The sequence below is a fragment of the Pseudophryne corroboree genome, chromosome 4 (genome assembly GCF_028390025.1).
Source record: "Pseudophryne corroboree isolate aPseCor3 chromosome 4, aPseCor3.hap2, whole genome shotgun sequence".
Classification (NCBI taxonomy): Eukaryota; Metazoa; Chordata; class Amphibia; order Anura; family Myobatrachidae; genus Pseudophryne; species Pseudophryne corroboree.
In genome coordinates, this window is record NC_086447.1 from 290650772 (window position 1) to 290673773 (window position 23002).

At 45.5% G+C, this 23002-nt stretch overlaps 1 protein-coding gene across 1 annotated transcript in view; it reads right to left on the reverse strand.

Annotated features, from left to right (window-relative positions):
• Positions 1-23002, reverse strand: part of WDR49 (WD repeat domain 49) — a 459475-nt gene that overhangs the window by 372243 nt on the left and 64230 nt on the right. Inside the window, exon 7 of the mRNA XM_063916191.1 lies at positions 14849-14997. Within this exon, the coding sequence (XP_063772261.1) occupies positions 14849-14997 (149 nt within the window). The remainder of the gene's footprint in view (positions 1-14848; positions 14998-23002) is intronic.

Below are 23002 nucleotides of genomic sequence, written 5' to 3' on the forward strand. Positions count from 1 at the left end.
TATATATTTATAATGTTAATCTCCACTCACTGCGTCGCCATGTGCCCCCCTCCTCTTTTTTCCAGCCTGTGAAGCTCAGCAGGGGAGAGAACAGGGAGCCAGCGTTTTCTCATGCAGCCTCTGTGGAGAAAATGGCGCTGGTTTGTGCCGAGGATCAAGCCCCGCCCACCCGACGGCGGGCTTCGGTCCCCTCATGATATTGTAAGAAAATGGCGGGGGTCCGTGGATTTACTGTCCCACAGCCTAATCCAACATATTTATGCCCAAATTGAGGTTTATTGCTGCCCAGCCCCCCCCCCCCCGCGCCCTGCACCCTACAGTGCCTCTTGTGTGTGTGTGACATGGGAGCAATTGCGCGCAGCTTACCGCTGCGCGCTTACCTCATGAAGATCTGATGTCTTCTGCCGCCTGAAGTCTTTTCCTCAATACTCACCCGGCTTCTATCTTCGGCATCTGTGAGGAGGACGGCGGCGCGGCTCCAGGACCAACCCCAGGTGAGGCCTGTGTTCCGACTCCCTCTGGAGCTAATGGTGTCCAGTAGCCTAGAAGCAGTGCCCAACCTTACAAGCCAGCTCTGCTTCTCTCTCCTCAGTCCCACGATGCAGGGAGCCTGTTGCCAACAGGACTCCCTGAAAATAAAAAACCTAACAAAATTCTTTAAAACCGCAAACTCTTGAGAGCTCACTGCTTTGTACCCTTTCTCCTCTGGGCATAGAATCTAACTGAGGTCTGGAGGAGGGGCATAGAGGGAGGGGCCAGTGCACACCCATAGTCAAAGTTCTTTTAGGTACCCTATCTCCTGCGGAGCCCGTCTATACCCCATGGTCCTTACGGAGTCCCCAGCATCCTCTAGGACGTAAGAGAAAAGGGGACGCTGTCTGCCATAATGTGTAAAAAGGGGAATCTGTCTGCCGTAATGTGTAAGAGGGGCTGTACCTGGTGTAGTGGCGCTACTGTGCGGTGTAATTTGAATAATGGAGACTACTATACTACGTAATATGAATTGGTATTATTTTATGGCCACACCCCTTCCCCATGAAGCCACGCCCCTATATTTTTTGCGCGCACTGACACGTTTTTTTACATGGAGGGGGGGCACCGATGCCCTATCTCGTACACAGTGCTAAAATCTCTAGTTACGGCACTGCTATGAGCTCAATGGTGGGGGTTCCGATATAAGTGAAGTGGATCCAACCACCAAATACCCTATAAGTTTCAGTCTTTATATAGGACTTCTTCAGGGTAGAAAGAATCACACTTTGGTGGTCATTCCAAGTTGATCGCTAGCTGGCGTTCGTAGTGTAGCGATCAGGCTAAAAATCAGCATTTCTGCGCATGCGTACGAGCCGCAGTGCGCACGCGCGACGTACTTTCACAAAAAACCATGCAGTTTCACACAAGGTTGAGCAACGCTTTTCAGTCGCTCTGCTGATCGGTGAGTGTTTCTGGGTGGTAACTGACTGTTTTCCGGGAGTGTGCTAAAAAACGCAGGCGTGTCAGGTTAAAACGCAGGCGTGCCTGGGGAAACGGGGGGAGTGGCTGGCCGAACGCAGGGCGTGTTTGTGATGTCAAAGCAGGAACTAAACAGACTGACGTGATCGCAAGGAAGGAGTAGGTCTGCAGCTACTCTGAAACTGCTTGAAAAAAATTCAGCACTGTTCTGCTAACCTTTCGTTCGCACTTCTGCTAAGCTAAGATACACTCCCAGAGGGCGGCGGCTTAGCGTTTGCACTGCTGCTAAAAGCAGCTAGCGAGCGATCAACTCGGAATGACCCCCTTTAGACTAATAGTGGAAAACTTATTCACTTGTAAATTCCACTGCCCAAAACGTATCCTTTAGCATGGGTCTTCAACCTGTGGCCCTCCAGCTGCTGTTAAAATAAACATCCCAGCATGCCCTGCCTAGTTTTTGCATGCCTTAATAGTAAAACTGTGGCAGGGTATGCTGGGATGTGTAGTTCCACAGCAGCTGGAGAGCCGCAGGTTGAAGACCCATGCTCTAGAGCATGGGTCTTCAACCTGTGGCCCTCCAGCTGTTGTTGAACTACAGAACCCAGCATGCCCTGCCACAGTTTTGTTATTAAGGCATGTTAAAAATGATGCAGGGCATGCTGGGATGTGTAGTTTCACAGCAGCTGGAGGGCCGCAGGTTGAAGACCCATGCTCTAGAGTGTCAATTAGAACTAAAAATCCTTCAAAAGATTGTGTCTCACAGCGGGGTTCCTGTTCCTTCAGTGGTTGCAATGACTAAAGGCGCAGGAACCCTGCTGAGACACACAATCCCTTGAAGGGTACCAGTTCTTCTTCGTTGTATCCCCCGATGGATAAGCTTCATTGAAAACCATAACCACTCTGGAATTTTATGAAGTCCCGATAGAAGTACATATGGACATTTAACTTCCAGCAAAGAAAATGATGGACTTTTATATGGACAATCGCATTTAAAATTACTGCGCCCTCTGTTTTTTTTTTGTACTCTGCATACACACATATATATATATATATATATATATATATATATAACCTGCACAGTGACCCGGCACTCCTGCGGTCCCCTCCGCCAGCAAACAGCCGCTCCTGGTGCCCTCCTCGTGGAGAGAGTCCTCCGTCATACAAACAGGGTAATGAGGCGGCACTCCGGAGACTTTTCAAAGACTTTAATCAGGTGATCTACGTTTCGGGGACACAGCCCCTTCGTCAGGATAAGTGTGTGTAACAAAAAACAGTGTTTAAATACATACATAAGTGGGAATACTCACACCCGCCGCCTCCAGCCGCGTCGCCCGGTTTCCGGCCGCGTCCTTCCGGTCCCACCGGAAATGACATCATGCCGGCCCGTCCAGCTGACGCGTTGTGGCTAGGAAGAAAGAAACCATAGCAACATATAAACAAAAAATATAATAATATGCCTCCTTTCAGCCATTGCATTGTGCATCAAAACAACACTGGTGTATAAATAAGACGATCTGATCCATACGAAAAATCAAACATATATACATCTTATGGTGATCAGAACGATGTAAGTGTGAAACATAAGTTATATTAATACAACGAGCCGTAGGCTGCATATTAAAATCACAAATAAAATATAAATGTTAGTGGCATAGAAAAAATATTAATAACATAGGAAAAAAATTTTTTTAGTGACATAGGGACTAATATATGTGACATAGTAAAATATGTATCCATAAGGCTATCACATTATTTTTATTGGGATTAAACCTGGTTGTTACCAGTGCAAATAATTATTGCATCATCTTCACTTGCCTAACAACTGCTCATAAAAAACATCTTAGATTAAGGGCTTCATTGAGCCCTTTAGGGGCAAGTGTGCCTAATGTGTGTATCCAACGGGACTCAAGTTGTAGGAGTTTTTTTGATCTGTCTCCACCTCTTAAAGATTTAGGAACCTGGTCAATAATTTTATAACGGAGAGTCGCCATGTTATGTTGTTTTTTAGCAAAATGACGAGCTACTGGCTGTTCGCTATCACCCGCTTTTATGGCTTCACGGATGGCATACCTATGTTGTGCCATCCTGATCTTAAAAGTACAATCCGTCTTGCCCACATATGATAAACCACATGGGCATGTAAGTAAGTAGACCACAAACTTCGATTCACAAGATAAGTATTGTTTGATGTTATATGATTTCCCAGTATGTGGATGCAAAAATTTCGTACCCGGAGTCATATAACTACACGTTGTGCATCCACTACACCGGTAACATCCCGCTTTTCTGCTAAGAAAATGTTCCTTGGCCATACTAAATTGAGAGATATCGGTTTTCATGACTATATCTCTTATACTGCTATTATTAGAATAGCTGGGTAATAATTTAGATTGGAATGCCTCACCCAACCCCTTATCAGTAGCCACAATGGGCCAGATTTGTTTGGTCTTTTTTGTCAGATGATGACTACTAGAATTAAAACGGGTAACCCAGGGAAATCTGCCCTGTAACTGTTTAGGGGGTTTTTGTTCCAGTAGTTGTTCTCTTGTGAGACTCAACGCCCTCTTTCGTGCTATCATCAACAGTTTAATTGGATAACCTCTATCTAGGAATCTTAGGGTCATGTTGTGTAAGGCTAACTCCTTCTCATGTGGGTTAGTCGTGATGCGACATACTCTCAAGTATTGGGAAAACGGTAAGCTGCGAATCGTGGATTTAGGGTGGGAACTATCATATCTCAACACATTATTCCTGTCTGTAGGTTTCACAAACAATGATGTGTTGATCATCCCTTCATCAAGCGTAATGCAGACATCCAAAAAATTAATGGTTTTATCATCAATGGTTAAAGTTAATTTGATGGGGCTGTCTGTGGCATTATGTGTACAAACTAGTGATTTAAGGTCATCCCAATCATCCTTCCAAAATATAAGGACATCATCTATATAACGGAAGTATAGGCTTATCCTATCACATATAGCACTGTTGTGTAAAAATAAATCATTCTCAACCTCCCACATATATGAGTTGGCGAAGGATGGTGCCACCGCCGATCCCATTGCGCAACCTGTGCGCTGCAGAAAGAAGATCTTATCATAAAGGAAATAATTGTGGGTTAGGGAGAATTCTAACAGTGCTATGAAAAAATTAATATCAGGACCTTTGTACAGTGGGTTATTGGTAATTAGTCTTCTGACAGCTTGTAGCCCCGCCCCATGCGGAATACATGTGTATAAGCTCGTAACGTCTATGGTGGCGAGGCTAATCTGTTCAGATAATTTACCCATTTCTAGAAATTTCCTGAGTAACATAGAAGTATCTTTCAGGTGTGTACTAGTGTTCTGGATACAAGGCTGTAAAAAAGCATCACAGTACACAGATAAAGGCTCACATAACGATCCCCTGGCCGATATAATCGGTCGTCCTGGGGGGTCCAGGGGATTTTTATGTACCTTAGGAATTATGTAAAACACAGGTACAACAGGAAAATCAATGGATAAGGCTTTACAGACAGACTGTGTGATGATACCTTGTTCGACTGCATCTTTAAGCATACTGTCTAAATCTTTCTTAAATTGCCAAGTAGGATCTTGGCTCAGTCTACCATAGGTATCAGTATCAGACAGTAATCTTTCACATTCATGTTTGTATTTATCAATATCAAGGACAACTAAAGCACCCCCCTTGTCCGCATTCCTAATAATGATGTCTTGTCTCTTACCGAGACTTTTCAGGGCTGCAGATTCTTCCCGGGATATATTAGAACATGATTTCCCACATCTTTCTTCCCCAACACCGTCCATCATTCTGCTAAAAGTTCTGATAGACGAATTTTGTGACGTGGGTTCAAACGTGGATTTCTTTAATTTCTTTAGCTGTACTGGGATGGTGGATTCCAACGACGAGTTAGAATTAATGTTCTTATTGTAGTATTCCTTTAATTTAAGTGAACGCGTTAATCTGTACGATTCAATCTTCCACTGTAGCGGGTCCATCGAACTGGTAGGGATGAAAGACAGACCTTTGCTTAATACCTTATTTTCTATAGGTGTCAGTACTTTGGTTGAAAGATTGATGATCAATTGCGACCCCTCCTCTGAGGTTTTGTCCCTGCTTTGGGACCTGGCTTTCCTCCACGTCTGCCCCCCTCTCCTCGTGGGCGCACCTCGCGGCCTGCCAGTATGGCCCGGGTGCGTACCCCTAAAGGGGCATCTTGTGTCTGCTGACCTTTTTTAGACGGGGTCTCTTCAGCATCACTGGCTGACGTGCTAGAATATTGCTGTCTTGATTGTCGTCGCCTATATTGTTGCTGTCTCTGTGGGTTCTGTTTGGGATTATTGCTGTTAAGCCATAGGTATACCCTATGCTGCGCATAGTCCTGCTGAACGCGTACTAATTTTTGCTTTTTGAATTTAATAAGATCTGCCGTATATTTTTCCAGATCATTATTTAACTTAGGGAGCCATTCTGGTGGAGAAAGTTCAGTGATCTTATGCTCTAATTCAAAAGCTGTTATTTTTTGCTTAGCATTATTCATTTCACGTGCGGACTCCTCGATCACTAGTAGTAATAAATCCATAGAGCATTTATTTAGGATCGAGATCCATTTTTTGCAGAACGTTACGTCATATCTCCCTATCGTAGGCATATTATGTATGCGAAACCCACGAGGTATCTGCTTGGCTCTAAAATAATCTGATAGAGTCATGCCATGATATTTAAAGTCAATCTCTCTTTTATGAAGTTTAAGCAATTCTTTGTACATATCTTCACTAGTATTCACAGCCACTGAGTCAAATGCTGGTGTTTTAAATAGGATGTTATCCGCCTCTGCTTCGCTGAAACTTAGTGTGTCAGAGTTATCACACTGTAGAAAATGCATTTTAATATGCAGCCTACGGCTCGTTGTATTAATATAACTTATGTTTCACACTTACATCGTTCTGATCACCATAAGATGTATATATGTTTGATTTTTCGTATGGATCAGATCGTCTTATTTATACACCAGTGTTGTTTTGATGCACAATGCAATGGCTGAAAGGAGGCATATTATTATATTTTTTGTTTATATGTTGCTATGGTTTCTTTCTTCCTAGCCACAACGCGTCAGCTGGACGGGCCGGCATGATGTCATTTCCGGTGGGACCGGAAGGACGCGGCCGGAAACCGGGCGACGCGGCTGGAGGCGGCGGGTGTGAGTATTCCCACTTATGTATGTATTTAAACACTGTTTTTTGTTACACACACTTATCCTGACGAAGGGGCTGTGTCCCCGAAACGTAGATCACCTGATTAAAGTCTTTGAAAAGTCTCCGGAGTGCCGCCTCATTACCCTGTTTGTATGACGGAGGACTCTCTCCACGAGGAGGGCACCAGGAGCGGCTGTTTGCTGGCGGAGGGGACCGCAGGAGTGCCGGGTCACTGTGCAGGTTGTATACACCACATAGCACTCGTAGGAGTTGTTGTGGTTCAGACCAAGGCACCATACCAACCCCTGTTTACACCGTGGGATCATATAACCCGCATACCGCACTGGATTTGCGGAGCACTTTTGCACAAGCACGTATCACTTTATATATCACAGCACTATAACATTTTATCTATCCATCATGGCCGACACAAGTGATCATCTGTTGGAGGGTGCAATGCATTTTCTACAGTGTGATAACTCTGACACACTAAGTTTCAGCGAAGCAGAGGCGGATAACATCCTATTTAAAACACCAGCATTTGACTCAGTGGCTGTGAATACTAGTGAAGATATGTACAAAGAATTGCTTAAACTTCATAAAAGAGAGATTGACTTTAAATATCATGGCATGACTCTATCAGATTATTTTAGAGCCAAGCAGATACCTCGTGGGTTTCGCATACATAATATGCCTACGATAGGGAGATATGACGTAACGTTCTGCAAAAAATGGATCTCGATCCTAAATAAATGCTCTATGGATTTATTACTACTAGTGATCGAGGAGTCCGCACGTGAAATGAATAATGCTAAGCAAAAAATAACAGCTTTTGAATTAGAGCATAAGATCACTGAACTTTCTCCACCAGAATGGCTCCCTAAGTTAAATAATGATCTGGAAAAATATACGGCAGATCTTATTAAATTCAAAAAGCAAAAATTAGTACGCGTTCAGCAGGACTATGCGCAGCATAGGGTATACCTATGGCTAAACAGCAATAATCCCAAACAGAACCCACAGAGACAGCAACAATATAGGCGACGACAATCAAGACAGCAATATTCTAGCACGTCAGCCAGTGATGCTGAAGAGACCCCGTCTAAAAAAGGTCAGCAGACACAAGATGCCCCTTTAGGGGTACGCACCCGGGCCATACTGGCAGGCCGCGAGGTGCGCCCACGAGGAGAGGGGGGCAGACGTGGAGGAAAGCCAGGTCCCAAAGCAGGGACAAAACCTCCGAGGAGGGGTCGCAATTGATCATCAATCTTTCAACCAAAGTACTGACACCTATAGAAAATAAGGTATTAAGCAAAGGTCTGTCTTTCATCCCTACCAGTTCGATGGACCCGCTACAGTGGAAGATTGAATCGTACAGATTAACGCGTTCACTTAAATTAAAGGAATACTACAATAAGAACATTAATTCTAACTCGTCGTTGGAATCCACCATCCCAGTACAGCTAAAGAAATTAAAGAAATCCACGTTTGAACCCACGTCACAAAATTCGTCTATCAGAACTTTTAGCAGAATGATGGACGGTGTTGGGGAAGAAAGATGTGGGAAATCATGTTCTAATATATCCCGGGAAGAATCTGCAGCCCTGAAAAGTCTCGGTAAGAGACAAGACATCATTATTAGGAATGCGGACAAGGGGGGTGCTTTAGTTGTCCTTGATATTGATAAATACAAACATGAATGTGAAAGATTACTGTCTGATACTGATACCTATGGTAGACTGAGCCAAGATCCTACTTGGCAATTTAAGAAAGATTTAGACAGTATGCTTAAAGATGCAGTCGAACAAGGTATCATCACACAGTCTGTCTGTAAAGCCTTATCCATTGATTTTCCTGTTGTACCTGTGTTTTACATAATTCCTAAGGTACATAAAAATCCCCTGGACCCCCCAGGACGACCGATTATATCGGCCAGGGGATCGTTATGTGAGCCTTTATCTGTGTACTGTGATGCTTTTCTACAGCCTTGTATCCAGAACACTAGTACACACCTGAAAGATACTTCTATGTTACTCAGGAAATTTCTAGAAATGGGTAAATTATCTGAACAGATTAGCCTCGCCACCATAGACGTTACGAGCTTATACACATGTATTCCGCATGGGGCGGGGCTACAAGCTGTCAGAAGACTAATTACCAATAACCCACTGTACAAAGGTCCTGATATTAATTTTTTCATAGCACTGTTAGAATTCTCCCTAACCCACAATTATTTCCTTTATGATAAGATCTTCTTTCTGCAGCGCACAGGTTGCGCAATGGGATCGGCGGTGGCACCATCCTTCGCCAACTCATATATGTGGGAGGTTGAGAATGATTTATTTTTACACAACAGTGCTATATGTGATAGGATAAGCCTATACTTCCGTTATATAGATGATGTCCTTATATTTTGGAAGGATGATTGGGATGACCTTAAATCACTAGTTTGTACACATAATGCCACAGACAGCCCCATCAAATTAACTTTAACCATTGATGATAAAACCATTAATTTTTTGGATGTCTGCATTACGCTTGATGAAGGGATGATCAACACATCATTGTTTGTGAAACCTACAGACAGGAATAATGTGTTGAGATATTATAGTTCCCACCCTAAATCCACGATTCGCAGCTTACCGTTTTCCCAATACTTGAGAGTATGTCGCATCACGACTAACCCACATGAGAAGGAGTTAGCCTTACACAACATGACCCTAAGATTCCTAGATGGAGGTTATCCAATTAAACTGTTGATGATAGCACGAAAGAGGGCGTTGAGTCTCACAAGAGAACAACTACTGGAACAAAAACCCCCTAAACAGTTACAGGGCAGATTTCCCTGGGTTACCCGTTTTAATTCTAGTAGTCATCATCTGACAAAAAAGACCAAACAAATCTGGCCCATTGTGGCTACTGATAAGGGGTTGGGTGAGGCATTCCAATCTAAATTATTACCCAGCTATTCTAATAATAGCAGTATAAGAGATATAGTCATGAAAACCGATATCTCTCAATTTAGTATGGCCAAGGAACATTTTCTTAGCAGAAAAGCGGGATGTTACCGGTGTAGTGGATGCACAACGTGTAGTTATATGACTCCGGGTACGAAATTTTTGCATCCACATACTGGGAAATCATATAACATCAAACAATACTTATCTTGTGAATCGAAGTTTGTGGTCTACTTACTTACATGCCCATGTGGTTTATCATATGTGGGCAAGACGGATTGTACTTTTAAGATCAGGATGGCACAACATAGGTATGCCATCCGTGAAGCCATAAAAGCGGGTGATAGCGAACAGCCAGTAGCTCGTCATTTTGCTAAAAAACAACATAACATGGCGACTCTCCGTTATAAAATTATTGACCAGGTTCCTAAATCTTTAAGAGGTGGAGACAGATCCAAAAAACTCCTACAACTTGAGTCCCGTTGGATACACACATTAGGCACACTTGCCCCTAAAGGGCTCAATGAAGCCCTTAATCTAAGATGTTTTTTATGAGCAGTTGTTAGGCAAGTGAAGATGATGCAATAATTATTTGCACTGGTAACAACCAGGTTTAATCCCAATAAAAATAATGTGATAGCCTTATGGATACATATTTTACTATGTCACATATATTAGTCCCTATGTCACTAAAAAAAATTTTTTCCTATGTTATTAATATTTTTTCTATGCCACTAACATTTATATTTTATTTGTGATTTTAATATGCAGCCTACGGCTCGTTGTATTAATATAACTTATGTTTCACACTTACATCGTTCTGATCACCATAAGATGTATATATGTTTGATTTTTCGTATGGATCAGATCGTCTTATTTATACACCAGTGTTGTTTTGATGCACAATGCAATGGCTGAAAGGAGGCATATTATTATATTTTTTGTTTATATGTTGCTATGGTTTCTTTCTTCCTAGCCACAACGCGTCAGCTGGACGGGCCGGCATGATGTCATTTCCGGTGGGACCGGAAGGACGCGGCCGGAAACCGGGCGACGCGGCTGGAGGCGGCGGGTGTGAGTATTCCCACTTATGTATGTATTTAAACACTGTTTTTTGTTACACACACTTATCCTGACGAAGGGGCTGTGTCCCCGAAACGTAGATCACCTGATTAAAGTCTTTGAAAAGTCTCCGGAGTGCCGCCTCATTACCCTGTTTATATATATATATATATATATATATATATAATCTCTGTAATGGTCAGCAGCACTCCATACTAAGCAATGCAAGTGAATTTGGCCGGTGCCCTCCGTATGGCATCCCCAGCAGGGATGTCTCCAAACATAGCCCACAGTCGGCGGCACTCACGGCTCCCTCAGCGGGGAATAAAACGAGACGAGTCACGTTTTATTCCCCGCTGAGGGAGCCGTGAGTGCCGCCGACTGTGGGCTATATATATATATATATATATATATATATGTTGGGTTCAGGATACCGGCGGTCAGCATGCCGACACCGTGATTCTGGCTGCCAGAATGCCGGCAGGGGAGGGGGACGAGCACACGCTGCGGGCTGCGCTCACCACACTGCGGGCTCGGTGGCTTGTTGCGCTCACCACATGTTCTATTCTCACTCTATGGGTGGACATCCACGAGTGGGAATAGCCTTCAGCCCCCTGCCGGCATCGTGGCGGCCTGGGTCCTGACTACATCCCTGATGTGTGTGTGTGTGTGTGTGTGTGTGTGTGTGTGTGTGTGTGTGTGTGTGTGTGTGTGTGCCATACTTGCCTACTCTCCCGGAATGGCCGGGAGGCTCCCGAAAATCGGGTGACCCTCCCGGCCCCCCGGAAGAGCAGGCAAGTCTCCCGATTTGACGGGGTCCCCCTTGCCCGTCCGCCCACTTTGTGTGTAAAGTGGGCGGTCCGGGCAGATGATGACGCGATTCTTGCTGATTCGCGTAATCGTAGCCACGCCCCCTGCATTGTAATGCCGGTGATCGCGGCATTACAGAGCGGGGGCGTGGCTTAAAGAAGGCATCACCGTAACCACGCCCCCATCCCGCCCTTGCTCCGCCCCGTATTGCTCCGCCCCGTACTGCCTCCGGCCCACCCCCTCCATTCGTCAAAGTGCTCCTGGCCCGCCTGTTGAGCCAACCTGGCTGCTCTCTCCCGCAGAGAGCAGCCAGAATGTCGGTAAGTATGGTGTGTGTGTGTGTGTGTGTGTGTGTGTGTGTGTGTGTGTGTGTGTGTGTGTGTGTGTGTGTGTGTGTGTGTGTGTTTTTATTTATAATAAAGCATTTTTCCCTTACTCGTTCCAGGCTATCACCATCCTGAGATAGGGAAGTACAGTAGCGGTACTTGTAAAAAAAAATAAAAAAAAATAATAATAATAAAAAAGAGGAGTCTGCATGCAGTGCATGGAAAATCTATCACCATAGACCCATAGGGTTGGCTACCACCTGTGGCAGTGTTTGATAGACTGTTTAGGATAAAGTCCTGTCACCGATGAAAACATGTTTTGTCAGAGAAAGGGCTTTTAGTTTTAACATAAACAAAAATGGTCCAAAATATGAATATCATTTGGGAGTTGCTATTAATTTTCTCTGAGGGTCACACAGAAAACAGCTAATCAGATTGTTAGAACAGAGATTACTGTTGATTCTAGGCAATACTCACACGCTAACTGTCTGACTTTGTTTCACAGTGGTGAAAAGTCAACCATATTTAAATGTTTGAATATGCGGTCGTCCAACCTTCCATAACATTGCCTTTTTTTCAACAAATAAAAAACAATCCAAACAACAGCGGCAACCACAAATCTCTCAGAATTACACCACATGACACTCAGAACCCTTACATGCAGACACCACAAGCAATGAAATGTCTACCACATGCCCCCAGAATGCCACAAGCCAGTGCCATAACTAGTTGTAGGCCCCACAGCAAAATTTTGTAAGGCCCCCTATGTACTACTCAATGGTGAAAAATGTATATAACACATGTTACTTTGACACGGAAGGTGGGTCCCTCTGCTCTGGGCCCCATAGTAGCTGCACTCACTGTACTAATGGTAGCTACACACTTGCCTGGGCCCCATAGCAGCTGCACCCACTGCACCTATGATACTTATGCTCTTGTCTGGGCCCCATAGCAGCTGCACACACTGCACCTATGATAGTTACATCCTTGTATGGGCTCCATAGCAGCTGCACCCACTGCACCTATGATAGTTACGCCCTTGTCTGGGCCCCATAGCAGCTGCACCCACTGCACCTATGATAGTTACGCCCTTGTCTGGACCCCATAGCCAGTGCTGTAACTACCTGTGTGCCAGGTGTGCCTGGCACACAGCGCAGTTACCCTGAGGGCGCACGGCCAGCGGCTTGTAATGAGTCAAATTGACTCATTACAAGCCGCCTGTTGTGTGCCGTACGCCGTGCTGGAGGAGAGCAGCAGCGCCGGAGGCAGAGAAGGAGGAGGAGGGAGGGGGACTGGAGCCGCAGCAGCGCTATGTCTTTGGTAGTAGCGCTGCTGCAGCAGTCCTCTCTCCTTCTGTATTGGCTGCCCGGCGCTGCTGTGAATGCTGGGATGCGGTTCCGTAATGTGTAAAAAGGGGGACGCTGTCTGCCATAATGTGTAAAAAAGGGACGCTGTCTGCCGTAATGTGTAAAATGGGGGACGCTGTCTGCCATAATGTGTAAAAAGGGGGACGCTGTCTGCCGTAATGTGTACAAAAAGGGGACGCTGTCTGCCGTAATGTGTAAAAAGGGGACGCTGCCTGCCATAATGTGTAAAAAGGGGGACACTGTCTGCTGTAATGTGTAATAAGGGGGACGCTGTCTGCCGTAATGTGTAAAAAGGGGGACGCTGTCTGCCATAATGTGTAAAAAAGGGGACGCAGTCTGCCGTAATGTGTAAAAAGGCACGCTGTCTGCCGTAATGTGTAAAAAGGGGGACGCTGTTTGCCGTAATGTGTAAAAAGGGGATGCTGTCTGCTGTAATGTGTAAAAAGGCTCGCTGTCTACCGTAATGTGTAAAAAGGGGGACGCTGTCTGCCGTAATGTGTAAAAAGGAACGCTGTCTGCCATAATGTGTAAAAAGGGGGACGCTGTCTGCCGTAATGTGTAAAAAGGGGACACTGTCTGCCTTAATGTGTAAACGCTGTCCGCCGTAATGTGTAAAAAGGGGCTCTGCCTGGTGTAGTGGTGCTACTGTGCAGCGTAATTTGAATAATGGAGACTACTATGCACTATAGTATGAATTGGTATTATTTTGTGGCCACGCCCCTTCCCCCAAGAAGCCATGCCCCTATATATTTTCGCGCGCACTGCCCCTATCATGCGTGGGGGGGGGCGACAATGCCGTTTCTTGCATACAGTGCTAAAATACCTAGTTATGGCACTGCCCATAGCAGTTGCACCCACTGCACCTATGATACTTACGCCCTTGTCTGGGCACCACAGTAGCTGCACCCACTGCACCTATAATAGTTACGTCCTTGTCTGGGACCCATAGCAGCTGCACCCACTGCACCTATGATAGTTACGCCCCTTTCTGGGCCCCATAGCAGCTGCACCCACTGCACCTATGATAGTTACACCCTTGCCTGGGCCCATAGCAGTTGCACCCACTCACCTATGATAGTTACGCCCTTGTATTGACCCCATAGCAGCTGCACCCACTGCATCTGTGATAGTTACACCCTTGAAACAAGCCCTCAAATCTTACATATACCTAAAATCCCACACATGCCATTCAGACCTTCCATATCTGTATAATAATTCTGTAAGTTCTGTCTCCAACATGCATGCACAGCTCCCACTGTTAGGGAAACGGGACAGACCTAGACTGGGTGGATGACCCAGACAGCCGCTGAAAACAGGGTAAGTATGGGAATGGGATGAAAGGAAGGGGCAGAATAAACAAGGGAGAATGGAAGGGAGCGGGCGAGATAATGCTGGACAGGGCATAGACAAGCAAACATATGCGGATTTAATTAAGAACATCAGTTTTCTTACATATAACATTTAGATCAGTAATACAAAGTCTTTTACATATATTAATTTCAAATAATTGCTTTACGTGCTCTTTAATCTGTATTAGCTGCAAATATAACTAGGGGGCCAGAATATAAATTATAATTGCTTATTATGTGAGTGTAGTGTTGTAGAAATGATTATTTATATCCAACCATAATAGCTGCCAACTCTACTTGTTTATTCTAAGAAAAGATTGATGAAACACATACCTTGTCTTTAGAAAAACTGAAAAGCTGTTTGCGACTGGCAATGAATTTGACAGTAATCACACTAGCCATATTGCCTTGCAGAACTCCAGTGGGTTTGGAGATAACATAGGGGTTCCAAAGACAAATCTTGTTATCAATTCCAGCAGTAGCTACCGTGAAAACAAAAGACAAAATAACATAGTTCCTTAGTAGTAACAAACACAAAGTGTAGCTTTCACATATTCTGAGAACACATCAAGCCACAAATGCATATAATAACAGTTACAATTTATCTGTTCTTTATTTGTTTTATTCTCTGTTTTTATTAGATTTTGTAACAGCATAAAAGCAGGAGGGCACAGGGAGTTACAGAAAAAAAAATATAGGAAGGAGGAGGTTGGAAAATAGGGGAACATAATTACATACAACAAGACATCCGTTACTATCAGGATAAAATCTATGGAAAAAACAGCATGGCAGAGTGTAGGCATCACCTTCTCTTATATTATTAGTGGTGTCATTCTCAATAAATGCTCTCATCATGTATTTGAGTTAAGAATTTAGTAAAAGTGTCACAGGTAAATTGAGCCGTTGCAGTCAGCAAGACATAGAAAGGGCCTGTTATTAGAATGGCCAATGGAAACAGATAATTGGCAACCATCAATGCTTCCACTTTCGATAGTGATGGTTTTGTGCATTTGATTCTGGCAATCTCTTTCATGGCTGCTTACCTCACTACAGCTACGTACACCAAGAATCAGAAATTCCATGTACCTAGCCTAGCAGAACTCCTATGTGCACTAGCATACCTTCCATGGTTAATAAATGGGTGATAGACAATGGTTATTTGCAGAAAGAGAGGCTAAAACCACTTCCAGCTATTTATAATCAGGGTTTCGGCTGTTTTCTTGTGCGTTGCCATTAAATTCAGACTGTATCACATCCCCAGGGACTCTTATGGGAACTGGGAACTGGGAACTGTCCGCTGTTTATCAAACTTCCCCTCCTCTCTGGGTGGGGAGAATCAAGGGCCTGCGTGTCACCACGCAGACTTCCTGGCCTCGCAGACCTCCCTTCCATTGGTCAGCTGGCCAAGCTGAAGCTTACTCAGCTGTCCATCTGATCCCAGTGTGTGATGTCGGTCGCAGTGCTGGGATCGTAGCTACATGTAGGAGGCGTCTTACACTGAGACATCTCCTGCATGTTCCCTCCTTCAAATCGGACGGTAATTCACAGCTGCTTACAAGCAGCTTTCAATTACCGTACATCTCTGAATCAGGCCCTAAGGTACACTACTATATTGAAGTTTGGGAATACAAATAACACCATTCACTGAAGCATTATGCTACTGGCTGAGGCTATATACAACATTGCAAGGGGCTTAGCTTTTCAAACAAAATCACAAAAGTTGGTCTTGGTTGATAAATTGAGTCAGCGCTACAATCTGTACAGCTGCAATATGTAGTGATACAGAATGTTATTTACTACAACAAAAAGATAAAAATATTTTAATTAGGCCCCATAGTAAATTAATACTCTAGATTTTATTCACATTTGTGGGTATTTGGCATAAATCTAGGGGACAGTATGTATGCAATGCCTCATAACCACTCTGATGATTATATTTAAAACATATTTAAAATAAGAAAAAAGTTGTGATGATAATTTAACATGTATAAGATATATAAAATATAAATATAACATTTCAATTTAGGCAAGTGCACGAACCAAGGTGTGACAGGAGGCAGAATCAAGATACAGTGCCAAGGCAGTGAGAGACATCACCTACCTTTATCCAGTATGTTTCTAACCATCACACCTTCTACTCTTTCAGATAATACTTTATTAAAGGGTGCACAGATTACGAGACTAGCAGGGACTATTGAAATTAGGTTCTTTTAAGGGTCTGTTATAATTCTGTCCACACAGATAAATAGGAGTTTTAATTCCAATCAGGAAACCAAAGGGGGGCTTGTCTAGTTTCATAAGTATGTGCATCAAAGATGGTATCATGTGAGCAGGACAATTAATTACCTGGACAGGACATAGGTAAACAAAAGCCCTTTTATTCATGTATGTATATAGATGACATGGAGCTGGTTAGATTGTACATGAAAGCCATCTTTGTGCACCAAAAGCAGGGATATTCAAACAGCAATCTAACAAGAAGGTGTGCTCAAACTTCAAGCAGGAACCAAAATGACCTAAACCATATGTTATCTGTCTTGACCTAAAATTGGTATTTCTACAGTAGCTGACCTCTAGTGTTTGTCCCTGGAGCCGGCTACAGCGGACACCCACACATCCCACCGCATCTGCTGCAGCCGGGGGAGCGGGGTGCTGGCAGGCGGCGGTGCCTGCGGGGTGACTGCGGCCACGCCCCCAGGCCACAGCGCCCCGGGCACAGGCACTGCTTGCCCGCACCAAGGACCGCTCCTGAATGTGTGTGTATGTGACTGTGAACAGGCTGTAAGTAGTGACTGGAAGCAATAGGCTGGGTGTGTGTTTGTGACAGGCTGTGTGTGTGTGTAGTGACTGGAGGGGACAGGCTGTGTGTGTGCGTAGTGACTGGAGGGGACAGGCTGTGTGTGTGCATAGTGACTGGAGGGGACCAGCTGTGTGTGTGTGTGTAGTGACTGGAGGGGACAGGCCGTGTGTGTGCGTGTAGTGACTGGAGGGGACAGGCCGTGTGTGCGTGTGTAGCGACTGGAGGGGACAGGCCGTGTGTGTGCGTAGTGACTGGAGGGGACAGGCCGTGTGTCTGTGTAGTGACTGGAGAAGACAGGCTGTGTGTGTGCCCGTGTAGTGACTGGAGGGGACAGGCTGCGTGTGTGTGTAGTGACTGGAGGGGACAGGCTGCGTGTGTGTAGTGACTGGAAGGGACAGGCTGTGTGTGTGCGTAGTGACTGGAGGGGACAGGCTATGTGTGTGCATAGTGACTGGAGGGGACAGGCTGTGTGTCTGTGTAGTGACCGGAGGGTACTGGCTGTGTGTGTGTGCGTAGTGACTGGAGGGGACAGGCGCTGTGTGTGCACGTAGTGACTGGAGGGGACAGGCCGTGTGTGTGCGCGTAGTGTCTGGAGGGGACAGGCCGTGTGTGTGCGCGTAGTGACTGGAGGGGACAGGTCATGGGGGACGACGACTTGGGAATAGTGTGTGTGTGTGTGTGTGTGTGTGTGTGTGTGTGGACAGACTCTGGGTTGCTCACTTTGGCAGCCATGTTCAGACAGGTTATCTGCACGTCTGGATGCTCAGTCTTTGTGCATTCAGCAAAGCTATGTGCACTGTGAGGGGCTGTGTTTGTGGCGTTGGAGTGGAGTCACAGCTGTGAAGGTGCTGGAAGGGCCACTGCTCATCCGGCTCGGGGGATCCCGCTCCCCTCAGCAAACCTTGCCTCCATTGGGGCTGCTTACAGAAGTTTCCCCGGCTGGTTTTCTTTACCATCCCTCTCCTGGCAGCAGCCAAGCTCCGTTCCAGGAAGGCGGCCCAGGAGATTGTGACTGAGGTATCTGGCTGCTGCTGATTGCTAAGGGAAGCCGGGATGAATTGCTACTGCAGACAGAGGCACGCATCTCCGACCAACTGTAAGTTATACCAACAGCCAGTTGGCATACATATATAACTGCACAGACAGAGCACTTGGCACCACAAAACCACAAGCCCATACTCAAAGCCGGACGTCTAGCTATCATCCCCAGGACACTGCTATACATGTGTTCCCTCAGCGGACTTCTACTGACCACCAGCGGCCCCCACATCCATGCCTGTCTTTACACGCTTCCCTCACAAACTCACCCTGAGTACTGTCAAATGTTTCATGTTGTATGTGTTGTACACACATTACATCCTACACACTTCTGGTAGACACTGGCCAGCACCTACTGTACATCACCAGCCAGATTTATAAAGCCTTGGATTGCACAGTGGTAAAGTACCAACCAGCCAATCAGCTCCTAACTGCCATGTTACAGGCTGGGTGTGCAATTTATCACTCTCCAAGGCCTGATAAATCTAGGCCATAATACGTATTTTTAGATTGTTTTGATATTCACTGCACTGAACACTAGTAGCAGACACTAGTACTAGTACTGTTGCTGGTCACACCCCCTTCGGCGGTACACAATAGGCCCTCCATAAATTTCAGCTCCAGGCCCATATGGTCCTTAATTTGGCACTGGTGCTCGCCGTGGATTAATATGGCCAGAGGGTGCCCAAAATACCTGAAAGCATAGAGGCCCAGCCATGGGTTAACTGGTAAAGATGTGTATGGTATAATGGGCATAGTGATAGAATATTAATTGTAAATATTATATATGGCTCTGCCCCCACTACATCAGGTCAATTGCAGTCCTCACGCTAGTGTAGTGCAGGTTAGTGTAATACAGTTATTGACTCTGACCTAGTCCGAATCAAACAGGGACACCTCTTAATTTTTTTTTCTATGCTTTTCTAATGCTCTAAGGGGGGAATTGAATTCCTGGCCAAATCAGTGCGGCACTAGCCACACTTTACGGCAGTGGGATCTTGCACAAAAGTGTTCACTACTCCATTGGGTAGCGAGCACTTTTGTGCGAATGTGCCAGGCGAAGAGTGCGAAATGGATGCCATTGCTTGCATTTGAACGCCGTGGCAATGGGAATTCTCATCCTTCGTCAGCAATGTAATTCCCCCTTAGTCTAATGAATTGTTTCCCCCTGACATCTCCCCCAAAAAACCACTGTAATAGGTTACAGCACCCTAGAAGGAGCAGCCATCTCCACCTCTCTGGAGTCGCTGTTTCGATCTACATTCTTGGCACAAAATTATGCTCCCAGATTACTAAAGTAATTACTGCAAGCATTATCATCCTGGCTTTCACCTGTGCCATTTCATCTCCAGTCTATACCAGTGTAGGTACAAGTCCCCAATCTTACGCCTTTAACTGTAAGCACAAGATGGACACAACCTTATAACACACATTCCAGACTTCCAACAACACTGCTTGCCATTATCTTTCTGTTCCTTAACATCCTCTATTAAGCTTTGACTGCGGAGCAACATCTTTTTCCTTTCTTCTTGGCCTGTCCTACACACTACACTCTTGATCCCATTTCGCCACATTGTGATCTCTCTCCATTACAACTTCTAGCCTACAGACATCTGTATTGCATTCCCTTTATTCAAGCATTAATTGATTACTCACATCCTTAAAAAACAGTTTCTTTAAAAAAAAATTGCAGGTGCTCTGCTTACCCTATTTTGCACAGATATGCCTTAATTCCACATATTGCTCATGCTGAAGTATCTAATGATCTTATTCAGCAATATTAATGTCAGTAAGCAGTGCTAATTCCATTCTCCACTTTTGTATTGTTTACTAAAATCTACTGTCCAATGCACAGACACTAAATGCTGGGACCACACATTATTAATTACTGGCCACTAACTATACATGCATTGTCTTTATAAATTCAGATTTCCTATTATTTGTTTGTGTGACACATTTTCAACATTGCATTTCAGTTTTACTTCGGTTGGAGAACTGCATTGCACCCTCAAGATGAACAGGGAGCTGTGGGGGGAGAAAAGCAGGACCAGGCTCAGCGGGGACATCTCCATCGGACTTGAGTGTACTCCCCACATTCTCATACCCACCTGTACTATAATTTTATCAAAATAATGTTTTTGCCATTTTCCTTCTGTCACTGGCTACCTGCAAATGTTTTTTCTGCTGCGGGGTACACTGGGCTCCACAAGGAATGGACAATGGGGTGTAGAGTAGGATCTTGATCCGAGGCACCAACAGGCTCAAAGCTTTGACTGTTCCCAGAATGCATAGCGCCGCCTCCTATATCACCCCGCCTCCCTGCACAGGATCTCAGTTTTGTAGTTGGTGCTGCAGTAGCAGGCACTTAACAGAGGGGCTGCTCCAGGCAGCCTTAAGAAGAGCTTTTTTTCTGAGGAAAAAAGTGAAGACTTCAAGGGCAGCAGCAGTGTTACATGTCAGTGGACATTCACTGCTGCAGCTCCAGCTCTCCCCAGCGGCGCTGTACACTCCCGAGCCCTGGTTGCCGGGTAACTACAGCAGGAGGCTCCGGTTTTCTTCTTGTCAGGCCCACACGACGGGGGCTCTCCGGGATCGCGTGGCCGCGCTTTGGGAGGTGGTAAGTGGGTCCCGCTTGCGGGACCCGGTCTTTATCGCGATCCGGCACAGTCAGTGGGAGGCGGGCCGCGCGCGCTGGCGGTGGACACTGTGGCAGTACAGGCGATCCCACTAGATGGGACAGGTCAGGTTTTCTCTATAAACCATTTTATTAGAGCCCGCAGTACCCGGTGGTTTTGCCAGCAGGGGGATAGAGCTTTGACCTGAAGCCCCTCCCCCAGCCCCAGGGCACCATTTTCTGCAAATGTTCCTGCCCTGGAGCTGCATATCTGTCTCTCCCTCACTCCCTGGCAGTGTCTGCGGCGCCATTATCCCTCAGCTCACTGTTCCTGGGAATGCTTGGGCAAATCCTCCTATGTAAAGCCGCCTGGTTGTCAGTGCTGTGACTTTACAAGACACTTAAGTATTCTACCTGCCTTTTTTAGTCAGTGTTAATTAAGAAAGAGTGCACTTAGTCAGGGTTTCCTAGCACAATTACCCTGTGATATACATCCAGTTCTTACTGTGTACTGTTATATCTATTGTTATATAGCTGCTTAAGCTAGTCCAGTGCAGTATTATTGTTAGTAATAACCTCTGCATTGTACAGACTGTGACTATTTGTGTGTGCATTTGATAGCTGAGTGGTGTCCATTTTGTGTCTTTCACTCAACCTGCTATCCCTATATTCTATAACCTGAGGGGGCTTGGTGCGTCACGTTTTATCTAAGATAGGATTTTCACAAAGATATACTGTATTACGTATTTTTCTCTGTGATTTAGTCACCATATCTCTCCTTTATCTCTGCTGGTACTGACTACACTGCGCAGGGGTTTGGGCTAGAGGTATTGTGCTGCTGACAAATTGTACTGTGTTACCTGATACTGCAAGTTATATCATGTCTGCTTCTGAGGGTAACGGTTCTGGGGTTGAACACACTGCCGGTGTTGCTGAAGCCGCAGATACCTATGAGGAGAATATAGCAGCTTTGGGCTCTGGTTCTGGGGGCTCCTTGCCCCCCAGTGGGATGGTGGCACCGGGGGCAATGACCCGCCGTGGGCCGCTTTTTCCACGCTTCTGCATATGCCAGTTCATAAACTAACACCCCCTATGGGACCCCCAATGCCGGTGCAACCGTTTGTGGTCCCTGCAGCTAACTCGCCGTGGGCGGACGATTTATCTGCTCAAATAAAGAAGTTGAACCAGTCCCTTAATACTAAAAAGTCTGACCGTCGCTCGCCTACGTCCAAGGCGTCCTCTAAGCGAGCGCTTGTCTCCTCACAATCCACTGCTGTCACTGACACCTCGTCGGATGAAGACGGCACTTACACTGACCCCACAGGTTCTCACTCATCTTTTGGAGGCTATTAAGTACATTTTACAGATTACAAATGACCCCGAGCCATCCGTTCCTCCTAAGAAACCAGATAGGTTCAAGCGTCAGAAGGTGATTAAACAAGTTTTACCTCACTCTGACCACCTAGTGGATATATGTCAGGAACCCTGGGAAAACCCGGGTACGAAGTTTGTGCCTCAAAAGAAGATGCTGGCTCGCTATCCTCTCGCGCCAGAGCTGTCTAAGAATTGGGAAACGCCTCCTCCAGTGGACTCACATGTGGCTAGGATGGTGGTTTCCTCAGCTCTACCGGTCACCACCGTCACGTCTCTAAAAGAGCCTATGGATAAACGTGTGGAGGGTTGTCTGAAAGCGATTTACACCCTCACAGGTGCTGCACAAAGGCCCACTATTGCAGCTACTTGGGCTGCAGAGGCCATTGAAGCATGGGCATTGGAGTTAGATGCTGAAATCTCCTCTGACCATGCTAGACAATGCTTGTCTTATATTGTCACAGCTTCTCGTTATATTAACGAGGCGGCTACTGATGCCGGTATCCTGGCAGCCAAGGCCTCTACTACGTCAGTCCTGGCTCGCCGGATATTGTGGTTGAATTCCTGCTCTGTGGATCTCGACTCTAGAAAAACCTTGGAGGTACTCCCTTTTAAGGGAGATATTCTGTTTGGGGAGGAGTTAAACAAGATTGTGGCTGACCTT